A 25,382-nucleotide genomic window follows, 5' to 3' on the forward strand; every position below is an offset into this window, starting at 1 on the left:
ACCTGTGAAAGCCTGAGAAACAGTTAGAGCACTAGCACAAGGAAACTGAGTTACATCAAGATTCTGGTTACAATAACTTGCTCAAGCATCAGAGTCAGAATTAATGTTGGCATGGATGAAATTAACATTGGCATGGATGGATGGATACAGTCATACATGACATCATCATTAGGAGCCATTTCCTTGCTCTACGAGTGGTTCATCAATGGAACCAAGGGTGGATGGGCTCCCCGATGCTGGAGGTCTCCAAGCAGAGGCTGGATTTTTTGTATTGAGTAGGAAGTTGGACTATATGGCCTAGAAGGACCTTTCCAGCTCTTTTAATAACCCTTTGTGACCATTTGTCTCTATTCTCTATCCCTAGTAGAATAACAACTTATGTAAAATAATAGATGTTCTATAAACACGCTTACTCTGCAGGTTCTGGTTTCTTGGTGTAGAAAGCAGTGCATCAGGCAGGTGCTAAATCTTTCTCTGCACTGTTTCCTTACACAAAGATAATTTTTAAGGCAGGGAAACCATTGGAAATGGTGCAGTGCAGAATCCTAAAACCTTGCCCAACCTTGCCCATTCTGGTCTAGCTCTCACGGAGGTGGTAAACCTGTTCCAGGGCTGTGCCACCCCCCTTCCCTGTATGTAAAGAGCTAGATGTCAGAGAGAAGATGTCTCATCCAGCTTTACTCCCTCATGCCATTTTTATATGGATGGTTCTTGTACTTTCAATCCCAATCCGCACTTGCAGACTGCAGTAATGTTGTCCCTGTGCAGCTTGACTGCTTTAGAAGGGCTCTCAAGGAGCTAATGCTGGAATCCCAAGCCCACTCACTAGGGAGGAGGCTTCCTTGAAGTTAGTGAGGCTTACGTGTAAGTAAGTGCACTCTGGGTTGTTTGTAAATTACATAACTGGGAGGGGAGAATATAGGATTAAGCAACTGAGAGGGATTGGCTTCAGCTGATGATGATGATAAAAAAAAGTTTTTGTCAAAGAAAAATAACAAGTAACAGACAACTCGAAAAAACAAAACAAAAAAAAATGCAAACTAAAGAAGGCTTCCGATTTTCTGTGATACAAATTTAAGTATTATTACAAAATTTTCTCTGACTCTAGGTTTACAAAGAAAAGCTTTTAAAAAAAATTGACCAAATTCCTTATTCATCAAATCACATCATCCAATCATTGTTGTCTGTTTCATGCAAAAAGTCTATAAGAGGGTTTCCAATCAGCAGTAAACGAACGTATTCATTTAGGGGGTGGTAATACCCTGGACAAGAAGATGTGGCGTCTGAAGCAGTGGGTATTCAACCCTTACCCTGTCATTCTTTTCTCCTCAGGCCTGGGACCTAAGAAGATGGTGCTAACAGAGGTGAGTGTGAACGCAAGCAACTCCTCATAGCAGCAGAGTTCCAAGGTTGCACAGGCTTGTAAAGATGTATGTAATGAGTAGTAATTTCCTGCTCCTGTAGCAGAGGTGCAGAAGGGGTTCTTTGTACCTGCAATCATTAAAGAATTCCCAGTAGGTACACTGGCATGGGTACAGCCAGGTTGCTTAGGTTGCTTCTTTTGCATGCTCGGCAGCTGAGCATCAGGTAAAATATTTTATCGATCAGAATATAAACTGGAAAAAAATCCTCTGAGGAACATCAGCTCACCTTTATACTTATCAAGGTGACAGTCCATCATCTTACAATTAAATTGTTCCTCTCTTGGTATGGTCACAGCAGTAGTGAAGGTGGACACTTTAGTATTTGGTAGTGTCTTAAAAGCAGCAAGATTTTTTCTGACTGGTGTAACCCTGAAAATAACTGCCTGCCAGTTTTAGCCTCTGTAGCATACCTGTAAAATCTGACAGGTGGATGTTTTTGACACTGTGCTAGATAACTGTTACCTGGGTGCTCTAGTAATTGAAGAAATCTTCACACAACTTTATCCCCATAACTGTGGCACCTTGGGTAGTGTAGTTTTATAAAACTTTCCATCCACATATATATTGGCATGAGAGAAAGTACCTCGACTTTAAACAGTTACATCTGTTTGCTTTGTCTTTTGAAAACATGCACATTTGCTGTGATTTTGCCCTGGTTGTTGAAAACTTGTGTGTATGTTTCATATTTTCCAGTCTTCTTGTTTCAAAAGTGTTGAAAGATGTCCAGTTTACTACAGGCAGGAATTTTTTACTTGCCAGTTCCAAGAATAAATGTAGATTGATGACTAGGAAACATAGGCCTGGAGAAAGAAGCGGCAGGCCACAATCTCTGGAACACAAGCTCAGTATTACAGGTCATGGAGCCAGGGAGAGCTGGTCTGTTCCCAGACAGTCACATGCCAAGTTCAGGTTATCCACCATCGCCAGATGCTCTCCTTGTTCTCAAATAGAAGTAGAACAAGACTGGGTGTTGATAAGCTGTTTTTCTATCCAGAGTGCCCTGGGCAGTAAAGACATTGCAAGAGAGAAGCCAAAACCAGGGGAGGAGAGGCCTGTGGGTTGAAATAAACTTCTCAGTTAAGCCTAGAATCTGGCATGTGCATGCAAACGAACAGGATCTTTAGGAGCCAAAGAATTTCAGTTTTCATTAGTGAAGGCTGGGGTAGAGTTCTTTGTCTTGCTGCTTCAGAGAGATTCGGGGGGGTGGGGGGGAGAGAGTGCAGGACACTCCAGGGAATGATTGTGGGGAACCAAAAGCTGCCAGGCTGTAGAAGAGTAGCCAGTACACATTCCATCACCCGGCCTGATGTGAGACTGCTGCCAGCCCTGTGTGCGAATGTGAATATAGGTGGTTGTTTTTTTTTAAAAAAAGAGGAACACTAAACTATCCTTCACAACTTCCTTATGTCTCCACACAATCTATAAGTTTGTTTAAAAAGAGAGAGCGCTTCTCTCAAACCTGTATGTGGAACTAAAATAATCCAAACTTTCTCCCCCAGATACCTAGAGGACAAATGGCATATTCTAATGGAGCTTTTTTGTTGTGAGGGATGGGATATGGTTGCTATGAACTATTTCATTCTGCATCTCACTTTTCTCCCTACTTGGGACCCAGAGCAGCATATCTCGTTGTTCTCCCCTCCTCTACCTTATCTTCACAACAACGATATTGTGAGTAGGTTAAGCTGAGAGATTGTGAAGGCCCTAAGGTCACCTGGCAGGCTTCCAACCTGATTGTCCCAGACTCCTAGTCCAACCCTGTAACCAGTATGCTATGCCAGTTGTCAACTAAGGTTGCTTTTACTACAGTCTGCATGTTAGAGCAAAGAGCCTGCTCTAGACTGAATAAGACTTTTGCATGGAATGGAATTTAGTGTTTTTTGATCAATATTGGCCTGCACAACTCTGGATTCCCTCCTCCCTTTGGTGCTAGTATGGTTTGTTTCAGCACCTACCGGTTTGCTGACCACTCTGTGTGAAAAGACTCAAACCATACAGGCTTGCAAACTGGGCTTGAAACTAGACATGACACTGGAAATACATCCATGATTAGAATCTGTGTGTGTGCTTTGTAAATAATTAGTAACGCCATGTGGCTGTCTTAAAGATCAGGAAGGATTTCTGGGAAGATTGCTTTTGCTTCTGTGCCATTTCCTTGAAAGGCACAGGGAAGCCAAGGTTGAGAGGTCTCTTGACATGATGAGAATGGCTTCTGCAGGCTTCTTTGTTTCTCCTGGGTGAGAAATTATGGTCTCCAGAGACTTAACTGCAGGACTCCCACACAGCTCCTCACATCTCTTTTCTTGTTGACTTCTTACCTGTCACTTTTCTTCATCAGCACATGTCTGACTTTTAGAAGGTTAACAACAATACACAGGCTTCTGCTTTAAGAAGGTGCTTGTTGCTGGAAAGAGATTGAGGGTAGTTTTTGTACAATGGTTTAGTGGTTCGGCTGCGAATTAGCACGCTTCTGGGACTCTTCGAATCCCACTACTGCCATGAGCTCAATAGGTGGCCTTGGGTAAGCCACTCCTCTCAGCCCCTGCTCCCCCGCTGCACTGTGACCGTAATAATAACACTAATTTGTTCACCACTCTGGGTGGAGCACTAATCTGTCTAGAAGAGTGGTACGTAAAAAGAAATTAACAAATTTTATCTGGAATAATAAAAAATCCAGAATAGCGCGTAAAATTCTAATTAGAACCTCGAATTTCGGTGGCTTTGGTTTGTCAGACCTTAAGACTTATTATGAAGAATCCCAGTTAAAAAATCTGATAATAATACTAGATTCATCCATTCATACAGACTGGAAAGAGATCTTGCAAAATTATACGTACCCCAAAAATTGCCAGGAAACTATTTAGAACTCTCCATCTACTAGGACCTCAAACAATCCATTTCTTACAACAATATTGCAAATTTGGGATCATAATAGACCTAAATTATCAGCACAAATCTCATCTCTTTCATATTTCACTGATCAGATATGGTTTAACCCAGCGGAGGATAGAGACTCATTCCATATTTGGAGAAAAGGAAATTTAGTGAGACTTATTGACATAACTAAAAACCAAAACATCTTGGATAAATCAAAACTAGACAGTATATTAAAACATAAAACCCCTTGGTTTGAAAACTTTAAACTGAAACACCTAGTTGAAAGTGAAACTATCAAATCTGTATTGAAAAAAACCCTAACCGATTTTGAAAAAATGATAAAAGGTGGTGAAAATAATAATAAAGGTATTATATCTAAGCTATATAAGATTCTTTTTCTATCTTCAAACTTTCGAACTATGCCGTACCTAAGAGCCTGGTTCAAGGAATGCTATATAAAATGCACAGAGGAAAAGTGGTGGGTAATCTGGCATTCATATATATTCAGCACTGTGTTTAAAGAAATTTACCTTAACTCTATGAACAGCGCAATCCTATGGCCGGCCCCAACGCCGACGCGGCTGCACTGGTGGTGTGGCGGCGCCGCCGGGCCGGATCCTGTGCCAGCAAAGTGTGGCCGCAGCGGCGCCCGCAGCGGCGCAGAGATGCAATTTTGGAGAACCAGAAAGTGTTGTGGGCGGGTCTGATGCACGGCCGCCGCCAGGCGCAGCCAAAGGGCGCTGTTCCTGACAAGCGTCAGGGGGAGGGGCCAGGAAAGGCGCAGCCTATGGGCAGCACGCGATCCCGGCCAGGCCCCAGAGCAGCAGGCAAACCGCCCCCATGCCGGCAGACTACCTCGGCTCGTGTGTCGGGCGGGGCTCGCAGTCGGGAAGGAGAGGGGTGGGCGTAGTCTGAGAAGCCTTTCCCCCGTTTGCCCAATGTAGCACCAAGTCCGTGGCGGCCGCGTCCAGAGAGGTTGGCATGGGACTGGCAGGCGCCCTGCCATGAGGAATCCAGGGCAGCAGCCAGTCTCTGGCAGCAGGGGACAGCCCCCAAGTGGCGCCGAAGGGGAGGGCTGGCCTGAGGCCGCCACCAAGAGGCAGACACAGCGGGCCTGCCCCCTCGTCCCCATCCCAAGGCAAAGAACACAGACACCCATTGCACAGAAATCAGCCTTTATTATTATATCATCCCACCTCCCCCAGCAGACGTGAGGAAGGGGAGGCGTGTAGGAGAGCCGCCTGTGCAGCAAAACACCCCACCCCACCCCCAAGGCGGCAGCGGTGGTCACCGGGGAGGCCGGCGGCCGGACCCCCTTGGCCGTCCACGGGCCCGGCCTCTCGCACGCAACTGGGCCCGAGGGAGGGGTGCCTCTGGGGCGGGTGGAGCTGCTGCAGCGGGTGGGGCCGGAGGGTCGAGGATGGCGACGAGCCGCCCGAGCAGGGCTTCGGCACGGACTTGAGAGGCACACCCCACCCCTCCCAACAACCATGGCCTGTTGGCGTGGGAGGCTGGCAACTGCTCCACGGGATTGGATGCGAGGCAGGACGCCCTGGGGTGGAAGGTGTTGGAATGACCAATGGGGCTGCTGCAGACGCCCGAGGGGCTGGACCCACTCTGGGAGGTGGCCGCTCATGGGACTGTGTTGCTGGGGCTGCGATGGGGGCGACCCTCCCCAGGCGCGCGAGACCTCCTGCCCGGGATATGGCATCCACCTGCCACCACCCTGGATTCTCCATTGGTGGGGGCTAGGGTTCCAGCGAGCGGACCGTTTGCCCTGCCATCTCCCGCCCCCTTGCAGCGGCAGCTCGCACCACCCTCTCCCTGGCTTATCGTGTGCCAGCTACTCTCCCCACCGGGGATTGATCCCCCTCCCCGCTCACATGCCCCGCCCCAACCCTCTACCTGGCCATAGATACAGGGGGGTTAGCCGTGTTAGCCTGTGGTAGCGAATTCAAAAAGGGTCCCGTAGCACCTTTACAACTATCCAATTTTATTGTGGCACAGGCTTCTGAGAATCAAGTTCTCTTCGGCAGATGGGTGGTACAGACACTGGTCAAATACAGAGGAGGAGGGGGGGAGGAGGAGGGAGGGAGGGGGCGGGGAGGCAAGACGGGGTGTGTCGGATACATTTGTGGCAATGTGCAGGTGGGGAGATGTGACGGGAGTGTTGGGGGAGGGGCGGAGGACGAAGTCAGACTCGCAGACACAGAAGACAGTTGTTGTACATCTCGTTTTATTGCACTGGAAAGAGCGGGCTTGCGTTTAGGCTGGCGAGGGAGCCGGAGCATTCCACACAGCCCTCCTTCCCGCTTGGAGGGGCGGGGCTGGGATGCAGGCCGCGGCGCAACGGTGCTTCCTGGGCTGCAGCCAACCGTCCGTCAGAGATGTTTGGGGAGGGCGGGGCGCGGGGGAGCAGCCATGCCCTGGACGTGCCTGTGGGGGAAAAAGACACGTGTGGGCTTTGCCTCGTTCCACTGGCAAGGCAAGCCCCACACTCCGCCATCCGGGGGGGGGTTGCACATGGTCGAGGGCAGCAGCTGATGCCTGACGGTCTGGCGAGGATGCACTCAGCCTTGGGAAGCCTTTACCTTTATGGGAGGGAATGAGCTGGTCACAACAAACACCTGGCCACATGTGGTTTTCGAGGCGCCTGCCTCTGAGGCAGCCAGGGGCGGCCATGGTTGCCCCCCACCCCTGCTGGGCCTCACCCAAAGCGGCAAGTGAGCGGGTGGGTTCAGGTGAATGGGCGGTTTGCACTAATCTGCGGAATGCCCCCCCACCTCCTCCTTACCTGTCAGCGCTCCGTCGGTCATCACCAGGTGGGAGCGCCAGAGTCAGGGCACCTGCAAGGAAACGGGAGAGCATGCGGTTAATTTGCAAAGTGTCATTCCCTTCTGCCACGGAAGGGTTAGTTTGTTTGTGCTTAGTTAGAAGCAACTAGCATGCATCAGTTAGCTGTGGAGTCATTCTTTCTATCACGGTAGAAAGAGTTAGGCAGACATTTGCACCTCTTCCCCTTTATGCGAAGTTCCCCCAGTTTTTCGCAAAGTCCCCCGAGTGCATTCTGCGCCTGCCAATGTGAATGCCCTCAGCCCGTTTCGGTTTTCAAAGGGGCAATGCCACTCAGCAGACGGGCAGAGCCTCCGGCCGAGTGCTCACTTACCTGGGGGTTTGGGCGGCGCTGGCCGGATGTTTTGTAGGGCGCGGTCGCAGGTGATTGGGTGCAGAGAGGGGGGCTCGTCCACGCCGGGCGCGCACGCTGATTGGTCCCCGGGATAGTTCTCATCCTATGCTCCTTCGGGCCATAGGGGCGGGGCGGGGCGCTCAGAGAGGGGGCTGATTTTTCGCCGTTCCATGGACGCCTATGGGCTACGCCTTCTTTTTCTGTGGCGTAGCTTTTTTGCGCCGCTGTGGGCGTTCCCGCTTCTGGAGGAGCTTAGGGAGCGGACTAACTCCGACCCCGCCTTGCTCCCCGCCCCCCCCTGCGTCGGCGTAGGGCTCTACGCCACTCCTGCGCCGCCGCCCGGGCGCCTGTGGCTTGCACCGGTGCTGGCCCGCCGGCGGGCCAGCGCCGCGTCCCAGCGCGGGCGGAAGGCCACTTACGCGGGCGTACGGGCTAGATGCGCCCTCGCAAGCCTTAGTTCGGTTCCTGTTCACTTTCCGTGCCCTTCTTAGGATTGGGCTGCCCATCTTAAGAAACCTTTATTTATGTAAAATAACAAGTAATATGTGCACATTTTTGTTGTTTGCAATTTTATCATATGTTCACTGAAAGTTTGTTAAGTTTGTTAATACCTTTTGTATTGTACCTAGCAAAATTTAAATAATTTTTTTTAAAACATGTTATGTAAGAGCAGTTAATATTATTATTATTTATTATTATTTATTGGTGCTCCTCTGTTTTTTAAAGTATTGTATATTGTGTTTATTACGTGATGTTTTTTATAGATTGTAAACTGCCTTAAGAGTAGAAACGTACAATTTCTGGAAATTTTCAAGCCATGAAAAATTTTTTTCCTCCTCTCCTGGAACAAAATTTTGGAAATTTTGAGGAAAATTGTAATATATGCAGTGCTTACTGTCCTGTCAAACCTAAACTAATTTCACTGCTTTAGTAACATAAAATGCATTTTTTATAGCTTACTTGGCATATAAAATTTCAATATTTGACATATTTATGGACTTTATGTTATAAATGTCTTAGTTTTTTACAAGAAAAATTGCAAATGTACCCAATATTTGTGGGAGAACCGCAAGGTGATGCCCCCTATGCTACCTTAGCACCTGTATCTTAAATTTTGCTATCTGAAAAATAGGGGGGAAAGGAGTTAAACTGAAAACACAAGCTCTGAGGTAAATTACATTTTTAAAAAGTGTTACACACTCAAATAAAACTAATTTTTATGTATGGTTAAACTTAACATTAAAGCATTGAACTATTCAGTAGTGTATTAGCAGCAGACATAGCATTTTAATTATGTACAAAATTAGTCACATTTAAACATGTCCCTAATCAGAATCAGTTTCTGAAACTTCTGATTCTGAGTCTTTATTTTTTATGCTTATACAGCACTTTGGAAATCTTGAGACTAGCATGGATTGAAATAAGCTTATCTACTCTTTCACACCTTCTAGGTACAGATTTTGGTTTAAAGATCTGTATTTTCCTATAACATGCCCACCTTGCCGTTAAAAGCATTTCGCTCATTCTAAAAGAGTAAATATTTCATAGGAGGTTTTTTTCAGTACTCCTCACAATTTCCAATTTTCCCATCAGAAAAAATGAAGAAAAAGCCCCCCCCCCCTGCATTTTTTTTCTGGGCCTTCACATCTCTGCTTGAGATATCTGTGTGCTTCAGAATGAGGGATGTGCATTTAAGGAAGAGAAAAATAGCTTCATCTCATCCAGCATCTCCTCTTCGGGGACATGCTTTAGAGGCATCCTTTGTATCTGCAACTGCTGAGTGTACCCTTGAGGTACAAGGGCCAGCCGCAGGCCTCAGCTCCAGCACTCTTGCCTTCCACGGGCCTGTTGTCTCCTGCCCTGGTGACTGGCTTCCCCCCCTTTTTTTTTTGCTGCTTTGCTTTGCTTTGCTTCTACTGACCTTAAAGTCTTTTCTTTCTCAGACGCCATCCCTGACAGGGCAGCCAGGGGTTGGTCAAGGGAAGAAGATAGGCCATCGGGGAGTGGATGCCTCTGGGGAAACGACCTACAAGAAGGTATGTTCTGTTTTGGGAATGCTTGAGGTTCAGAGGTTGGGGACAGTGAGGGAAACCAAAGACCAACCTGCCTGCCCCCCCCCATGGTTCCTGCAGGCCCTCGCGTTGTCTCGCATGAGCTCATGTAATAAGCTGGAGCAGGGGCTCCAGCTGATTATGTTCTTAAGACAAAATACCATCCCAGGTCTTTCCTTCTTTTCCAGTAGGTCTACCATCTTTTCACAAATGGCATATAACCATGACTTTCTCAGAATGCCTGCTGTAATTTTTGTATACTAGTCTAACCTACTGAAGCTTTGCAAGAGCCATTCTTTTGCTGATGGCCTTTCTTTTTTTGCTCTTCCATCTCCTAAATAAAAGCATTTTGTTGTTGAAGTAGAAGCAGAGAGCTGTTGAGAATTCGAGGAGGAGGTAAATGAGGAGGGATGCTTCCTGCTGCCACTGGTCCCACATGTCCCCTCCAGGATATTATAAGTCCTGAGGGCTCTTAGTCAGCCAGTTTCTCCAGCTCCCTCTTTGTGTTCTTTTAATAGACTCCTAGTGCTCTAAATATTCCCAGGGCAATGAGCACACTCAGTCCTTATCCAACTAGCTTTATTTTTTGGTCAATATTTTGCCTTTGGTTTCAATTGTTTTTATTAGCACAGGCAGTGTTCTCCTACCAATAACCAGTCTTGTAATAAAATGCTGCCCGTTATCTGTTTAACACTTCCATGCTTAAACTGTTTCAATTAACATTACATTTTCTAAACTCATTACACCAACTCATCTGTGATGCTGGAGCTGTAATGTTTGACATAATAAATTGGGGAAGGGAAGTTGCTTCTGATACTTATGTTTGAAAACACATCTTGCATTTGAAACTGTCCATTTGTAGAAGATGAATGGTGAAGATTTCTAAGAACTTTTTTGTGATACCAATATACAGAGCCTTCTTTAAAGGTGATATTCAACTGTGTCAGAAAGCTTGAAAAGAAGAGTGGTGGTACTCAGGAAGAGAAATGCAATGCAAAGCCCAAGAATCGCCTTCCTCAGAGTCCTTTCCAGACCAGTTTTTTGGGCCTTTCCTGCTTGCAAGGGACAAGTGGACTTTTCAGCTACCTGATGGTGGCAACAGTGGTCTTTTAGCCCTGCGGATATTCTGGGGCATGCTGCTTGGCTTTGCTGCAAAGAACCCCCCCCCCCCAACTATTTGTACATGCATTTCCATCCTGACTTTAGAGAAGTCTCCCCGACAGCCTCTGTTGATGTTATCCCTTCTTGGCTCCGCAGACCACTTCATCCACGCTCAAAGGGGCCATCCAGCTCGGCATTGGCTACACTGTGGGAAACTTGAGTTCCAAGCCTGAAAGAGATGTCCTGATGCAGGATTTTTACGTTGTGGAAAGCATTTTCTTTCCCAGGTAATGTCCACAGATGGTGATGGGAGCTTGAGGGGAGGCAGACTAAAAGAGGTCTCCAGGTGTGATGTAAACACACGGCTCTCATGCAGCTCTACAGCCTCAGAGGAGGTTTAGAAAAGTGAGGATGTTTGTCTGTTGTAGCAACTCTAGTATTATCAATATCTGTTTCTAAAGGTTTTACAGTGTTGTGCATGGTTCTTCCTTCCTCCATTTTATTCTCACAACGATTTTACAAGGCTGTAAGAGTCGTCCAGCAAGTTTCCTGGTAGAATGGGGGTAACAACCCAGGTTTCCCAAGTCCTAGCCCAGCTCTGTAACTATTATACTGCTCTGGCTCACGTAGAAGTACTGTTAGTTAAAGTGTGTATCTGATTTATGCATATGCCTCTTTCTTTTGACTTGTTTCCCCATTCAGCGAAGGCAGTAACCTCACTCCAGCCCATCATTACCCTGATTTCCGGTTCAAAACCTATGCACCTGTGGCTTTTCGATATTTCCGAGAGCTTTTTGGCATTCGCCCAGACGATTATTTGGTAAGTGCAGCTCCTCTTCCCTGGCCCTTTCCTAAATAAAATTGGTCTTGGGATGTGCAGCCAATGTGACCTATGGATTGTACAGGTCAGCTGCTGGGGTGGAAGGAGGAAGCCTGTGTTCTTGTTGATACTATTCAGTGGACTTTCTTTCTTTCCTTTCTTCCTCTCAGTATTCCCTGTGCAATGAACCCCTGATTGAGCTGTCCAACCCTGGGGCCAGTGGTTCCCTCTTCTATGTCACAAGTGACGACGAGTTCATCATCAAAACAGTGATGCATAAAGAGGCAGAGTTCCTCCAGAAACTTCTCCCAGGATACTACATGGTGTGTGCCAGAACTCTCTTTTAGGTTGTTGTTAGTTTGGAGCAGAAATGTAAAGTTCCTTTCTCTTGCCTCTACCCATCTAGGGTTGAGGTTGTAATGAAAAACATATTGCACAGAGCGTAGTATTGGGGACAGTTCCATGATGATCTAAAAGTTCCATTGTAATCTTGTTTACAAAGACTAGCAGCATTTTCTCAGTGAGCTGAGAAAAAATAGTTGTTCTCTAAGGCCAGTGAATTTGTTCATGGCATAGGTAGGGATGCCAACAGGCCTGGAGAAAAATAAGAACAAAATCTGCTGAATACCTTTTATTACGACCAATTAAATTGACATGAAACACTGTGCAAGCTTTCAAGCCCACCAGAATGCTTCATCAGGCTGGATGTTACAAAATGTTAAAAGGTAATAGGGGTGGAAAGCAGATTTTTCAGGTTGTGCTGTTTACATCCTTTGTGAAATGCAGGTGATTACAAAGCTTAACTTTATTGCTGATGTCTGGTTTGCAGCCCGTTCTCTGGGAAGAGGCATTTAATGTCTGGAAATGGGCAGCTGAAGCTTTTCAGAGAATGGAGGAAAATAGCACCACCTGGTAAATCATCTCCCATTAAGCCCCTGTTAAAGTAACAGGACATTTTTTTCTTCAGGCAGTTGGCATCCCTAGACATAGGCGAGATTTAAACTAGATGCTTCTGCCTCTAGCTTGGGGTCATGGCCGCTATGCTGTGTTGTCTTGATGTTTGTGTTAAGGCATAGCCCTTCACACTAGTCCATCCCTAGCAGTACTACTTAGATCAGATCTACTTTTATATCCCAGTAAAATCAATCCATCATAGTTTGTTCAGGTGTCCAAAATCAGCTATAAAAACAAAAACCATGAAGTGGATAATCTATTAAAATAAACTTAGCCCACCTAAAAGGTGGAATGAAACCACTGAATTAAGGCTGTGTTTGTCTTCTGCAGCATTTGAAATGTGCCCCAGACAAATTTTACATTCTATCCTTGGTCTCTTTAGATTCTTCTGAAGTTGCCTGTTGTGTGTGTACTGTGTTGTGCCAATCTGTATCCTCTGAGTTACAGCCTTCCCTGAAATCATGCAACATATACACTTGCTTATATTGTATTATTCCTCTGCTCTCTCGCAGGGCTGGGGGACAGCTGTGAGGTCTTCTGTGCTGAAAATGTTGTCTCATCACCAGAAGCTTACTTTTTGCTTCTGAGGTTTTATCAGGTGGTGTTTGCCTGACTTCAAGCTTATCTCTGTAGCTGTCAGTGACTCCTGTGTTGCAAATCTGTAGTTTTTCTTTCTTTTTTTACCTATTGTGTACATAAAACAGAAGGAGGGAGGTTTGCAAAAATACCCACCAAACAAGCAGAAGATTGCTGCCACTTCAGTGTTACAATTGATTGCAAGCAATTTATTCCTCAGAGGTGTACTGTATTATTATTGCGCATGCTTAATAATCTCCTTTGTCTTTTTACGACTGGTTTTATATGATATTTCCATTGATGCTGTTCTCTCTTTGTTTTTACGCAAGCTTCACACACATTTTGGGTCTTGTGGGTTTTGTTTTTGTTTATACACCTTATATTTCTTTATTTTATTTATGACATTTATAGTCCGCCTTTCTCACGAAGACTCAAAGCAGATTACACAATTTGAGATTAGTAAATCAGTATCAAGTACATTTCTATACAGTGTCAAGGACATTTCCATAAATGATGCCATAGTGTTAATAGATACAAGTTTACAAAGACATAGCATTAGCAAGAATCTAATACAGAGTAGAAGAAATGCTGAAACAGAACATAATCAGTTCTAGGACTGACATTAGACAACATGAAGCACAGGTAGTACCTAAGAGCACTTATTTAAAAAAGCAGTTAATATGGAAGGCAACATAGTGGTGAAGTCTATGGTCCCTAACTCATTAGCAAAGCCTCTGGGACCCCATCCCTATCTTGCCCTCCTATCTTGTATAAACAAGGACAAGCAGTTTGAGTATTGCTGAGCTGTGAATTTTGAGATTAACAGGATGCTGAAAATCTGAGTTGGAAACAAAACTGCACACTCCTATGGTGTGATAGGACTGTGCCAGTGCAGAATGATATCCTCTTATGCCTGGCCAGTGAGCTTCTTTGCTTGTTCTTGTGTGTGTGCCCCATACCCTCTCCCCAATAGAACTTGAACCAGAATCCACGGACGCTGCTGCCAAAGTTCTACGGCCTCTATTGCGTTCAGTCCGGAGGCAAGAATATCCGGGTTGTGGTAATGAACAATATCCTGCCCCGGGTGGTGAAGATGCATCTGAAATATGACCTGAAGGGCTCCACATATAAGCGCCGTGCATCCAAAAAGGAGAAGGAGAAGTCAAGCCCTACCTACAAGGATCTGGATTTCATGCAAGACATGCCAGAAGGCATCATGCTAGATACAGATACCTTCAGTGCTCTGGTGAAAACCCTGCAGAGAGACTGCTTGGTAAGGAAATGGAGGTTGGGGCTTGCCAACTAGCACTACATGACTACCACTGTGATGAGCAGATCTGAATCCAACTTGAATTCAGTAGGGACATGGAGAGGGTTTTTGTTTGGGTCGTTTTGGCCATTAAGTCACTGCTGATTCATGCCGACCCTGTAAGGTTTCCAAGGAAAGAGACATTCAGAGGTAGTTTAATAATAATAATAATAAAAAATAATAACATTCGATTTATATACCACCCTTCAGGACAACTTAATGCCCACTCAGAGCGGTTTACAAAGTATGTCATTATTATCCCAACAACAAAACACCCTGTGAGGTGGGTGGGGCTGAGAGAGCTCCAGAGAGCCATGATTAGCCCAAGGTCACGCAGCTGGCTTCAAGTGGAGGAGTGGGGAATCAAACCTGGTTCTCCAGATTAGAGTCCCGCGATCTTAACCACTACACCAAACTGGCTGTCAATTTGCAATTGCCTGCCTCTACATAGCAACCCTAGACTACTTTGGTGGTCTCGCATGCAAGTACTAACTTGGACTGACCCTGTTTAGCTTCTGAGATATGGGGAGAGGCAATGGACCACCTATTGCTGTTGCTGCTAGGTGGTACTGCATGGCTTCAGAGGCCACAGGGCATCCACCTGAAGGTGGGGTTGCTGCCCACCAGCTCTGTGGAGCAGCCACCTCCTGGGATTGGTGTTCACAGGCATCTACTGAGGAGGTGTGCAGGGCAGCTGCATGGCCTTCCATCCACATCCTCTTCCCACACGACAGAGTCAAACTTTTTTTGCCTCCATGGAGGCATCACCTGACACTAGCATGCCCTGGTGTAGCGTCTTGCCCGAACTGTGTTTTCCTACCTACCTTCTGTCTCTGTGCTGCTCTAATACCTCATTGTCTGGACCTCTGAACGTTCCAGGACTCGCTAACAGGTGGACTTTGGCAGACTATGCTGGGCCTTGCTAGGTCAGAATTAGGTTTTCCTCCCAACAGAGTACAGGTCATGCTTATTGATGGGGCAACAATAATTGGCTCTGAGGAGGCTGTGGGAGTCCAGCCTTTCAGTCCAGGCCAAGCCAATTCTTTCTTCTATAAAAAAACTGGCTTCCTAATGGTCAGAAAGGAAGCTGCCCCATTGTCTGGACTGCTGTCAGGTGAACAAGGAGGAGGAGAATGTACCTGGCCAGCAAATTTTCATCATGCAATACGTCTTGGAATACTGGTCCCTTCTGACCACTTTGTAATAACTCCCCCACAGCAGCCCTTCCTCCGTTTTATGCCTCTACATTCACTTGATCTTGCAAAAGTGTACGCCATAAATTTGTTAAGTCGTTAAAGTGCTAGAAGACAGAAGATCAGCACGTGTCACAATTGATTGACTTAGTATCTTTTTATCCTCCTGTATCTCCAAGGAGCTCAGAGCGTCATACGTGGTTCTCCCTTCCCCATCTTATCCATGCAGAAACCCTGTAAGGTAGATGAGGGTGAGAGTGTGGCTGGCCCTGAGGGGAATTTGATCCTAGCCAGTGGCCTTACCACAATGCTATGCTGGCCGTCCGCAACAAGATGCTGTCCTCTTTCGGAAGGTCAGCGTTTTCAGTAATTTTAGTACAATAAGAAAGCTTGGGCTGTGCCCTACCCACCCCTTCAGCTAATGACAGACACTTTCTATGTTGCAAGAGGGTTTTCTTTGGTGTCAAAGGAAATTGCCAGCAGCAACTGAGCAGAATTGGCGGTAGGATTCAGCCTGTGGATCCTGGCACAAACGATTAATAATGCACCACGTTCAGGTCCAGGTCTGTTTGCAAGGATAGTGTGTGCTTGCCTGATCATTTACATTAGATGCGTTTCTGAGGCCTGTTGCATGAGTCAAATGTGGTTGTTTCAGGGCATTAGCTCTGTTTACAAGGATCAAGAGATTATGTGTCTTACTAGGACGCAGGTTGAGTTTGGAGCAGGAAGATCTGGGTTCAAATCCAGGTCAGCGGGTGACTTGGCTTGCCTCTCCCGCTCCACTTAATCTGCTTCACAAGCCGAGTATTAAAAAAACTGAGAGGAAGCCCATATAGGAAATTTAGGGTGAAAGTGTTTAAAAGAAGGGGGGTCTTTTTGTTGGTACTTGGAGAATAGCTTGCCTGCCGAGTTTGCACTTTCCTAAGAGGCTGCTGAAATGTGCAGGGCCCTTCTGCTGGTCCATCACACCCTTTTCTTTCTACTCTGACTAGCAACAGCGCTTCAGGGTCTGGCTGAACTGCAGTCTCTGCCTCTTGTCATATGGCTCTGTTACACCCTGAACAAATTAACACACTGAGCAGGTATCAGTTGGGTTAGCTTGCTGTAGCCACAATGGCAGAGGGTCTTCTGGCACTTATAAAGACTTGCCTGTTTGTTCTGGTGTCATCGTTCGCTAACCAGGGCCCAGGTTGATTTACTTAGCTAATCCCTTGCTTTGCTTGGCATCCGCCAAACTTGGTGGTTCCTACCTAGGTGCTAGAAAGCTTCAAAATCATGGACTACAGCCTCCTGCTGGGAGTACATAATATTGACCAGCAGGAACGGGAGCGGCAAACTGACGGAGCCCAGAGCGTGTCTGATGAGAAGCGGCCGGTGGGCCAGAAGGCACTGTACTCCACTGCCATGGAGTCTATCCAGGGTGGGGCTGCTCGGGGAGAATCCATCGAAACGGATGACACGTAAGTGGAGACACTGGTTTGAACTGTGCCCCTTGTGTGTTGGTGTGAACTGTTCAGATATCACTACCTGTCTGAGGTCTGGCTATCCGTTTTTATCCCATCCTTCCTCCAAGGAGATAAGGGCTCTCCCCTTCCAGACTTAATCCTCGCAACAGCCCTGTGAAGCGGGTTAGCTGGGCTGTGTGTGTCTGGCCCAAAGTCATCCAATGAATTTCTTGGCCAAGGGAGGATTTGAACCTGGGACTCCCAGATCCTGGTCTAACACCATAACAACTACCTGCACTGGCTGTCAGACAATTGAATGGTGCAGTCAGTATTAATTGAGGAACTTGCTGGAGGAGGTCAAAAGATTGCTTCTAAAGATACTATTTATTTAGTTATCCCTCACATTTTTACTCGACTGCTCTTCCCAAGAAGCTTAAGGTAGTGTGTGTGGCGTTCCGTCCTTCATATCTTTCTGTTTAACCAAACAGTTCTAGGGAAGCCTTTGCAAAACAAAATAAATTCAAACTAACATTCAAATAATAATTACACCCCCCCCCATCATAGCTGCTAATACAAACAGCAGAATATTACCAAAACAAAACATGTAAAAGCAAAACCATAGCAGATTTTTAAAGCAGGGCAGCAAATACAAAGTGGAATAGATAAGAGTTAAAAATCTTTTTTTTTAAAAGACAGTAGGAGTATATAAACACAACAGTATGCAAGAGCAAAGAGAGGTGCAGAGACGATCTAAAGGCTTGGACAGTTAAGTACCTCTTCCCCTAGTAGTGCCAAAGGCTCCACAGGCTCTGTGTTGGGTGAATTGCTGAAGGGAGGGTCTGTTATTCTGTATCTTGGGTGCCACGACTAAGGCTGCCCTACTATTGATTCTCACCCTTCTAATGACAGTGAATGAGATAGGAATAAGCAAAGCCTCCATTGAAGATCTCAGTCAACAGGCAGTGTAGATGTGGCAGAGGCTGGTCCTTGGGGTGTGCTGGTCCCAAGCTGTTTTAGAGCTTTGCATGTGATAACGCATTGAATTCTGTGCTGAAACTATTTTCTGAGTATGAGTTGTTACCCAAAATGATTAAACCAAGAGATGGAAGAGGGAGAAATGAGAAATGTTGAAACTGATGTGCCCCTTTCTTGATAATGCAAATGTACTTTGTTTTCAATAACTGTGTGCCTTATGTCACCTGTTAACATTATGGTAAATAACTGAAGAATTATATTTGCTTAAAAAAAAATGAAAGAGAAAACATTGGTTGTCATAGAAATTTGCCAGTTTCTCTGGCAAAACATATTTTTTAAGTAGATGGAAGAAAATGAAGGCTTACTATAAAAGCTTCCTTTTCTGGTTGCCTTGAGGTGATTGTGGTCCCATGGGGGTGATTTTGCAAGAGTACTGCTTTATGGTCCTGGTCTCTTCTCTTCACTGCAGGATGGGTGGCATCCCAGCTGTGAATGGCAAAGGGGAGCGCTTACTGCTGCATGTGGGCATCATAGACATTCTCCAGTCCTACAGGTAGGTTTGCTCTGTGGCTGGACTACCACAACCTGCTCTACTTGGCACTCCCCTTGAAAGGCCACCCCAGAAGCTTCAAATAGTTTGTTTACAAATATGAGCTGTTATGAATATATTTGGCTGGTTCTAAAATAACTACATATCTGGTTCTGGGCTCCAGTTCAAGGCACTGGCACTCCTCTATAAAGCCCTGCACAAGCTGAAGCCCACATACCCAAAGGCCTCAGTCAAGTCATGAGCTCCTTGCAAAACCCTGCTTGGTGTCACTTCCCAACAGGCCTCACTCCTTCAACTCACTCTCAAGCTTTTGCTTATATTCTTGCTTCTTAATTTTGGCTCCTCTGATCTCATCTGAGTTTCGGATCTTATCCATAAGTGGTTCCAGTGTCAATATAAACAGGAAAGGAGATAATGGACAACCTTGTCTTGTTCCTTTTTCAATGTCTATTGGTTCTGTTAGTTGGCCATTAATTGAGATTCTAGTCCTTTGTTTATCATAGATTCCTTTCTTGCTTTGGCAGCTGCTTTTGATGAAAGGGTGCAAAATGGTGCTTTTCTACAGGGCTCTTTGACTTAGGATGCTAGAACCAGTTTTTAATCCCTCCCAGTGATCCATTTCTTAGAACAAGTTTTTGCTGCTGAAGTCCTATTGCTATTTATTTATTTACTTCATTTATACCCCGCCTTTCTCCCCAGTGGAGGACTCAAATCAGCGTACATCATTCTTTCTTTTAGTTTATCGTCACAACAGCCCTGTGGGGTAGGTTAGACTGAGATGGTGTGAGTGGCCCAAGGTCACCATGCCAGCTTCCATGGCAAAGCAGGGATTCGAACCTGGGCCTGCCAGATCCTAGTCCAGCACTTCTAAAAAATTTGTTTGTTTCGTAGTCCGCCTTTTTCACTGAGACTCATGGCAGATTACATAGTGTGAGATTAGCACAGTAAATATTAAGGACAGTTCCATAAACAATGCCATAAGGTAAATAAATGCAAGTTTACAAAGACATAGCATTAGCAAAAATCCAATACAGAGTTGAAGAAATGCTGAAACAGAGCATAAGCAATTCTAGGACTGACATTAGACAATATAGAACTACCCAATAGGGTCATACTTGAAGCATAGGTAGCACATAGGAGCACATACTTAAAGCAAAAAATAGAAAATAAGGCAACATAGTGGAGGAGTCTATGGTCCCTAACTTGTTAGTGAAGCATCTCTTTGTTGTAACCTTGTGATTGAGTTGCTGTGGTGATGATGATAGTTTTTGTTATTATAGTATGATTTTACTTGCTGTTTCTTTAAAATGAGAACATTCCATGTTCTTGACATTGCAAATTTATTTAGATACATAGTAATACCTCCTGTTTAACATTATCTGGTACCACTTCTAAACTTACTGTCCTTTTGGGGACTCTTGTGCGAAGTAACTCTACCTTACTTTCTCTGTCCACAGGTTAAAATGCAAGCATCTCAGTTAACCTTGAACAAGTTTTGTTTAGCATTTATATATGGCATTACTGAGCAACAGGTAGCATTAAAAGTTGGTGTTGCCCATCATGCAAGGCAAACCCAAATGTTCCATTGATCCTCCCAGAGCCTCTTCTTCCCCTTCTTATTGCGGCCTACCATTGGGGGAGTTGCCAACCTTTTGTGGGGGCTGGACCCACAGTTTGATAACTATGGCTCTAATGGATTAATATTATTCCAGTATTTAACAAATGGCAGCCATTGCCATGTAAAGGGATTTTGAGTGAGTCTCCCCTCCCACAGATTTGTCAATTTCTCAAGGCCTCTGTTCAGACCTAAACCCTGGTTTATTTTCACAGTGGTGATTGATTGTGTAACAGGAATTCATTCATTAAAAATTTTCTTTATCTAACCCCCATCCCCACCCCTACCAAACTCCCTGGCAATTCAGGTTCATCAAGAAGCTGGAACATACGTGGAAGGCTCTGGTTCACGACGGGGTGAGTTTTAGGCAAACAACATAGCAGGCAGGGTTGTTGATAGGATGGCCAGCAACTATATTCTTTGGGGCCACTCTGTTCTCTAGCAAGTGGGTTTTGCCATGCACAGAGACTTTCTGTGTCCTCTGGTATAGTCATATAAAAATTAAAAACATGGAGGGGGAAATACTGAAGTTTGGAGACTCTGTCCTTCTCACAGTTTAGTTTCCCAAGGCTCTCATTCAGACATGACACAAAGCCATCAGGTTTTTTCCACCATGGCTGTAGGCTGTGAAACTGGGCTTCAGGTTTCAAACCTTGGATTGCTTCGACTAATGCCGGGTTTGTTGCCTTTGGGCCATTACACTAACCATATTGTATAACTTGATTTTGTATGATGTTCCAACCAAACCTTTTGGGTAAAGGCCCAGTTTCTGACTTCCAGTGGCAGAAAGCACTTCCTGCAGTAGAGAAGATAGGGTCAGTTGGGTGGGGGTCATTTTTCACCAACCTCTTCCACTGCAAACCCCCACCTTACACACCCCAAAGGTGCGTTGTTTTGGAAGTTGCAGCAGTTTGCAGCAGGAGAAGTTAGAACGCTCAGTTCTGCAAGTGCCATTCTGCACTAAATAGGTTTCAAGCCAATTCTTGATAGCGTCAGTGAAGGAAATCAGGCACTAGATTAAATGGCTACCCCAGGCATTGACTGCAGAGTGCTGTTTGAATCATGTTGTCTCCTAGTTCAACTCCCACTACTGCCGTGAACTGTGAAGGTGGCCTTGAGCAAGCCACTCCTCTCAGCCCCAGGTCTCCAGCTATATTGTGGGGATAATAATCACATTGATTTTGTTCACTGCTCTGTGTGTGGCACTAAGAGCCAGTTTGGTGTAGTGGTTAAGAGCGCAGGACTCTAATCTGGAGAGCCGGGTTTGATTCCCCACTCTTCCATTTGAAGCCAGCTGGATGACCTTGAGCTAGTCACAGTCCTTTGGAACTCTCTCAGCCCCACCCACCTCACAGGGTGTTTGTTGTGGGGTACTAATGGCATACTTTGTAAACTGCTCTGAGTGGGCATTAAGTTGTCCTGAAGGGCGGTATATAAATCGAATGTTGTTGTTGTTATTAACCTGTCCAGAAGAGTGGTAAATAAGCACACTGTTTTGTTCCTCTGCTAGATGGTTGCCATAATAAACATGTTCCAAATCCCTAGTCAAAAAGGTTTACCATTCTTTGGGGAAACTCAGAATTCCTGGATCATGTCTGAAAGTCTTGGGGTCATGTGCAGAACTCAAGTATCCTAAGAATCTTCAGTCAGCTAATTAGTCAGATAATTAAGGAAGGCATTTCTAGCCCCTGTGGTTGTTGAAGATCGGCTTAACCGTGCAGGCACCGTTGATGAAATCTCAGAAGTCAGAGGAGAGCAACATTTACCAGTGGGGCTTCAGTGCTCTGCACCAGCCTTCTGTATGGCTCACCCCCTCACATTTAGCAGAGACATGGTGCAACATAAGCGGGTATGCTAACTATGTTACAGACCAGCAGTGTGAAAGTCAGATTCATCTAACTCAACATGAACAGACTTGTCTATAATTGAGAAGGGCTGCTTGGGGAGCTGAAATGCTTTGGAATCTGGCATTCCAGGGAATGGTTTCTGTCCTCTAGTTAAAATGGAATAATGTCACAGCTACAGAACCCTGGTGCCTCAACCCAGCTAAGGGGAAGAGCCAACAGAGTTCTATAGGCCGGGCTAAACAAAATTACCAAACTGGCAAGAGAAGGAAAACCCTTCAAATGCCATTAATTCTGCCACCAGTCCCTCAAGGTTTCCCAAAGCTTTAGGAGGGGAGGGACACCACTCCTAGCTTATAAGGAAGCTAAATAAAGCAAAGTCTACCCTGAAAGAATATGGTTGCAGGTAGAGTTCACAACAAAAGTTAGTTATAAAGTAGGTGGTTCACGAGAACTTGCTGAAATGGGTTCGGCAAAAGTACTTAGAGTTTCGAGACCCCAAAGTCACAAACCCAGACACAAAATGTAAAATAATTATTAAGGTGCAAGGTCACAACAGAAATTGCACAAAACAGACTGTGAGGAATAAAACAATAAATCCTATAGCTTAATTAGTTCGAACTAATACATACCAATATCATGGCAAGCAAAATCGTGGAGAGGGCAAGAAGCAAAATCTCTAGTCAAAGAGGCAAAGGCAATCAGGCTTCACAGCGCAGCAAAATGGATGGGCTCGGGAGCATCCATCCCCAGACAGAGCCAGAGTCGGAGACACTGGGCGAGTTACAATGACGGACACTATAACCCACACAGGTCCAAAGGTCTGTGAGTTTTTATGCCAATCTCGCCACCTGAGTGGGGGGGGGGCTCCTCCAATCAACTGGCGAAATAATAACATCATTGTCAAAGGAGACTACGTGCAGAGAGGAGCCAGGCACAAAGACTGCAGTCCTTTACACCCCGGTCCTTTCTTGCAGGTGCAACTAGTTTCGTTAGGCAAGAATGTTAATTGGCACACTGACTGGCCAGGGAAGCTCCATCGCTCCTAGCGTCTTATCTAATTGCCAAGGTCAGAGCGTCCAGAAAGCAAGGACAGCTCTGCTCTCAATAGAATCATAGAATCACAGAGTTGGAAGGGGCCATACAGACCATCTAGTCCAACCCCCTGCCAAGTGCAGGATCAGCCTAAAGCATCTCTGACAAGTATTCATCCAGCCTCTTCTTGGAAACTGCCAGTGAGGGGGAGCTCACCACCTCCTTAGGCAGCTGATTCCACTTTTGAACTACTCTGGTGACCGTGAAAAAGTTCTTCCTAATATCCAGCCGGTACCTTTGTGCATGTAATTTAAGTCTGTTGCTGCGGGTCCTATCCTCTGCTGCCAACTGGAACAGCTCCCTGCCCTCCTCCAAATGACAGCCTTTCAAATATTTAAAGAGAGCAATCATGTCCCCCCTCAACCTCCTCTTCTCCATACTAAACATTCCCAAGGCCCTCGGCCTTTCCTCGTAGGGCTCAGTCTCCAGACCCCTGGTCATCCTCGTCACTCTCCTTGTGGTGGGCGTCTATCTCAGACCTCTGCCCATGCTCTTTTGCTTTGCTTCTGGCTCTGTTTGATGAGAAGGACTGAAGCTCCATCTTTTGCCTTGCTGTTTTGTGGGACTTTTGCTTGCTACAACTGAGAAACCAACTTGCTTTGCCTCCTAAGAAGTTAATGTGGTATGTAGAGCTTACTGCTGTAGGTTTTTGTTTGTTTTTGCTCACTTTGTGTCTTATGTATGATAACCTTGCACTTTGATTTAATAAACCTTTATATTTTTACCTTGTGTGGGTTATTAAGACTCTGAAGCCTCACTGTTATAAAACCTTTGCTGAACTCACCCTGTGTGTGTGTGAGCTGCAAGCAGCAGGGAAGAGGAGGGTGGTTGGGCTGAAGGAATGTATTAACAAAATAACAGAGCCCAAAAGGGCCTCTTGACCAAGGTTTTATGAAACCTGTGTTCTGGAAAACTTAATAAAAACATGTAAGCATTTTTCTCCACAGGGGCTTTTGGTGGCTTCTTCAGCTTCCCTGCCATCTCCTGATTGCTGCCCCCCCCCCCGCTATAATTCACCACCACCCCAGCTCCCCCTTGGCACTTTTTCCCAAAGTGCATTGAAATGCAGCATGTTCTTTCCTCTTCAGTTCTCCTCTGGCTCATCTTCGATCTTTCAGTATTGCCAGATTTCCCTTTCTGCCCTTGTCCTCCAAAACCCCTCTGCCCTCTTGGCAAAAACTGCACTCACTTCTTGGTTTGGCTGTGGTAACTTTCTCCTTCTTGATCCTGTGTTGTTGCATGCCAGCCTAACCAAAAGTCCATTGCATAATAATTTGTCCCCTCCCATTGTTTTGTCGATGTGCTGCCCTCCTTGAACCCTGCAGTGGCTTCCTTTCTGCACCTGGCTCCAGCACAAAGGCCTGATACTTTCCTTCAGTATCTTCCATAGCTGTTATTCCGTCAACTCTTTGCCTTCATCGCCTCATGCACCCCTGTACCTGTGATCTTTGTGCTTCCAGCTCTGGCACCTCCAGCCATTTGAGAGAGTCAGATGATACCACTCTTTCTTCCAAGACCTGGAACTCCCTTGCCTTCCAAAGTGCTGCTCAACAGCCGCAGTTTCCACAAATAGTGTGGCACAAATAGAGATATAAAATGTCCAGAAATTTTGAAGTCATGGAAGAAAACCTGTGGGCACAGGCCCTTTGTCTTCATGCCTTTTTATAACTAAACCAACGAGCATGTACTGAACACATTTTAATCTTCTTTCCCTGATTCTCTTCCTTCTCCCTGTTGAATTTTAACTGTATGCTTCTTGCTTCTTTCCTGCTACCATGTGGAATGCTGTGGTCTACCACCACTATATAAAATAAATAACTGTCAAAACTGAAAAGGGAGGAGAATCAGAAGAACAGTCAAGATGGCAGTACAGAGGCCTGATTCTAATCACTGCAGCTTTGCCAACTGAAGCCTGGTTGAGAATTTGCCAACAAGGCTTCTCAGGTTTCTCTCTTTCCTACCTCATCCCCTCCCCCATTTTCTAGGACACGGTATCGGTTCACAGACCCAGTTTCTATGCTGAGCGGTTCTTCAAGTTCATGACCAATACGGTGTTCAGGAAGAGTTCCTGTAAGTGTGTTTTTCAATTGGGAAACTATGAAAAGGAGAGAGTGTCATGTATGCAACCATGCCATTGTTGTGTTCTGCATCTTATACTGAGAGTGATATAAGCATCCATGCCATTATTGTGTTCTCAAAATCAAAAAGAGTCCAGTAGCACCTTTAAGACTAACCAATTTTATTAGTCTTAAAGGTGCTACTGGACTCTTTTTGATTTTGCTACTACAGACTAACACGGCTAACTCCTCTGGATTATTGTGTTCTGCATCTTACACTACATTTTATACTGATATAATGCCAAAGTT

At 45.5% G+C, this 25,382-nt stretch overlaps 1 protein-coding gene across 3 annotated transcripts in view; it reads left to right on the top strand.

Moving 5' to 3' along the window:
• Positions 1–25,382, top strand: part of PIP5K1C (phosphatidylinositol-4-phosphate 5-kinase type 1 gamma) — a 116,217-nt gene that overhangs the window by 48,106 nt on the left and 42,729 nt on the right. For all 3 annotated transcript variants that reach the window (XM_054980198.1, XM_054980199.1, XM_054980200.1), the window contains exons 2-11: positions 1,333–1,364; positions 9,432–9,524; positions 10,797–10,927; positions 11,343–11,460; positions 11,631–11,783; positions 13,964–14,263; positions 16,747–16,952; positions 18,382–18,465; positions 20,385–20,433; positions 25,002–25,086. In XM_054980198.1, coding sequence (XP_054836173.1) covers positions 1,333–1,364; positions 9,432–9,524; positions 10,797–10,927; positions 11,343–11,460; positions 11,631–11,783; positions 13,964–14,263; positions 16,747–16,952; positions 18,382–18,465; positions 20,385–20,433; positions 25,002–25,086 — 1,251 coding nt within the window. The remainder of the gene's footprint in view (positions 1–1,332; positions 1,365–9,431; positions 9,525–10,796; positions 10,928–11,342; positions 11,461–11,630; positions 11,784–13,963; positions 14,264–16,746; positions 16,953–18,381; positions 18,466–20,384; positions 20,434–25,001; positions 25,087–25,382) is intronic.

This window comes from Eublepharis macularius, chromosome 5 (genome assembly GCF_028583425.1).
Source record: "Eublepharis macularius isolate TG4126 chromosome 5, MPM_Emac_v1.0, whole genome shotgun sequence".
NCBI lineage: Eukaryota > Metazoa > Chordata > Lepidosauria > Squamata > Eublepharidae > Eublepharis > Eublepharis macularius.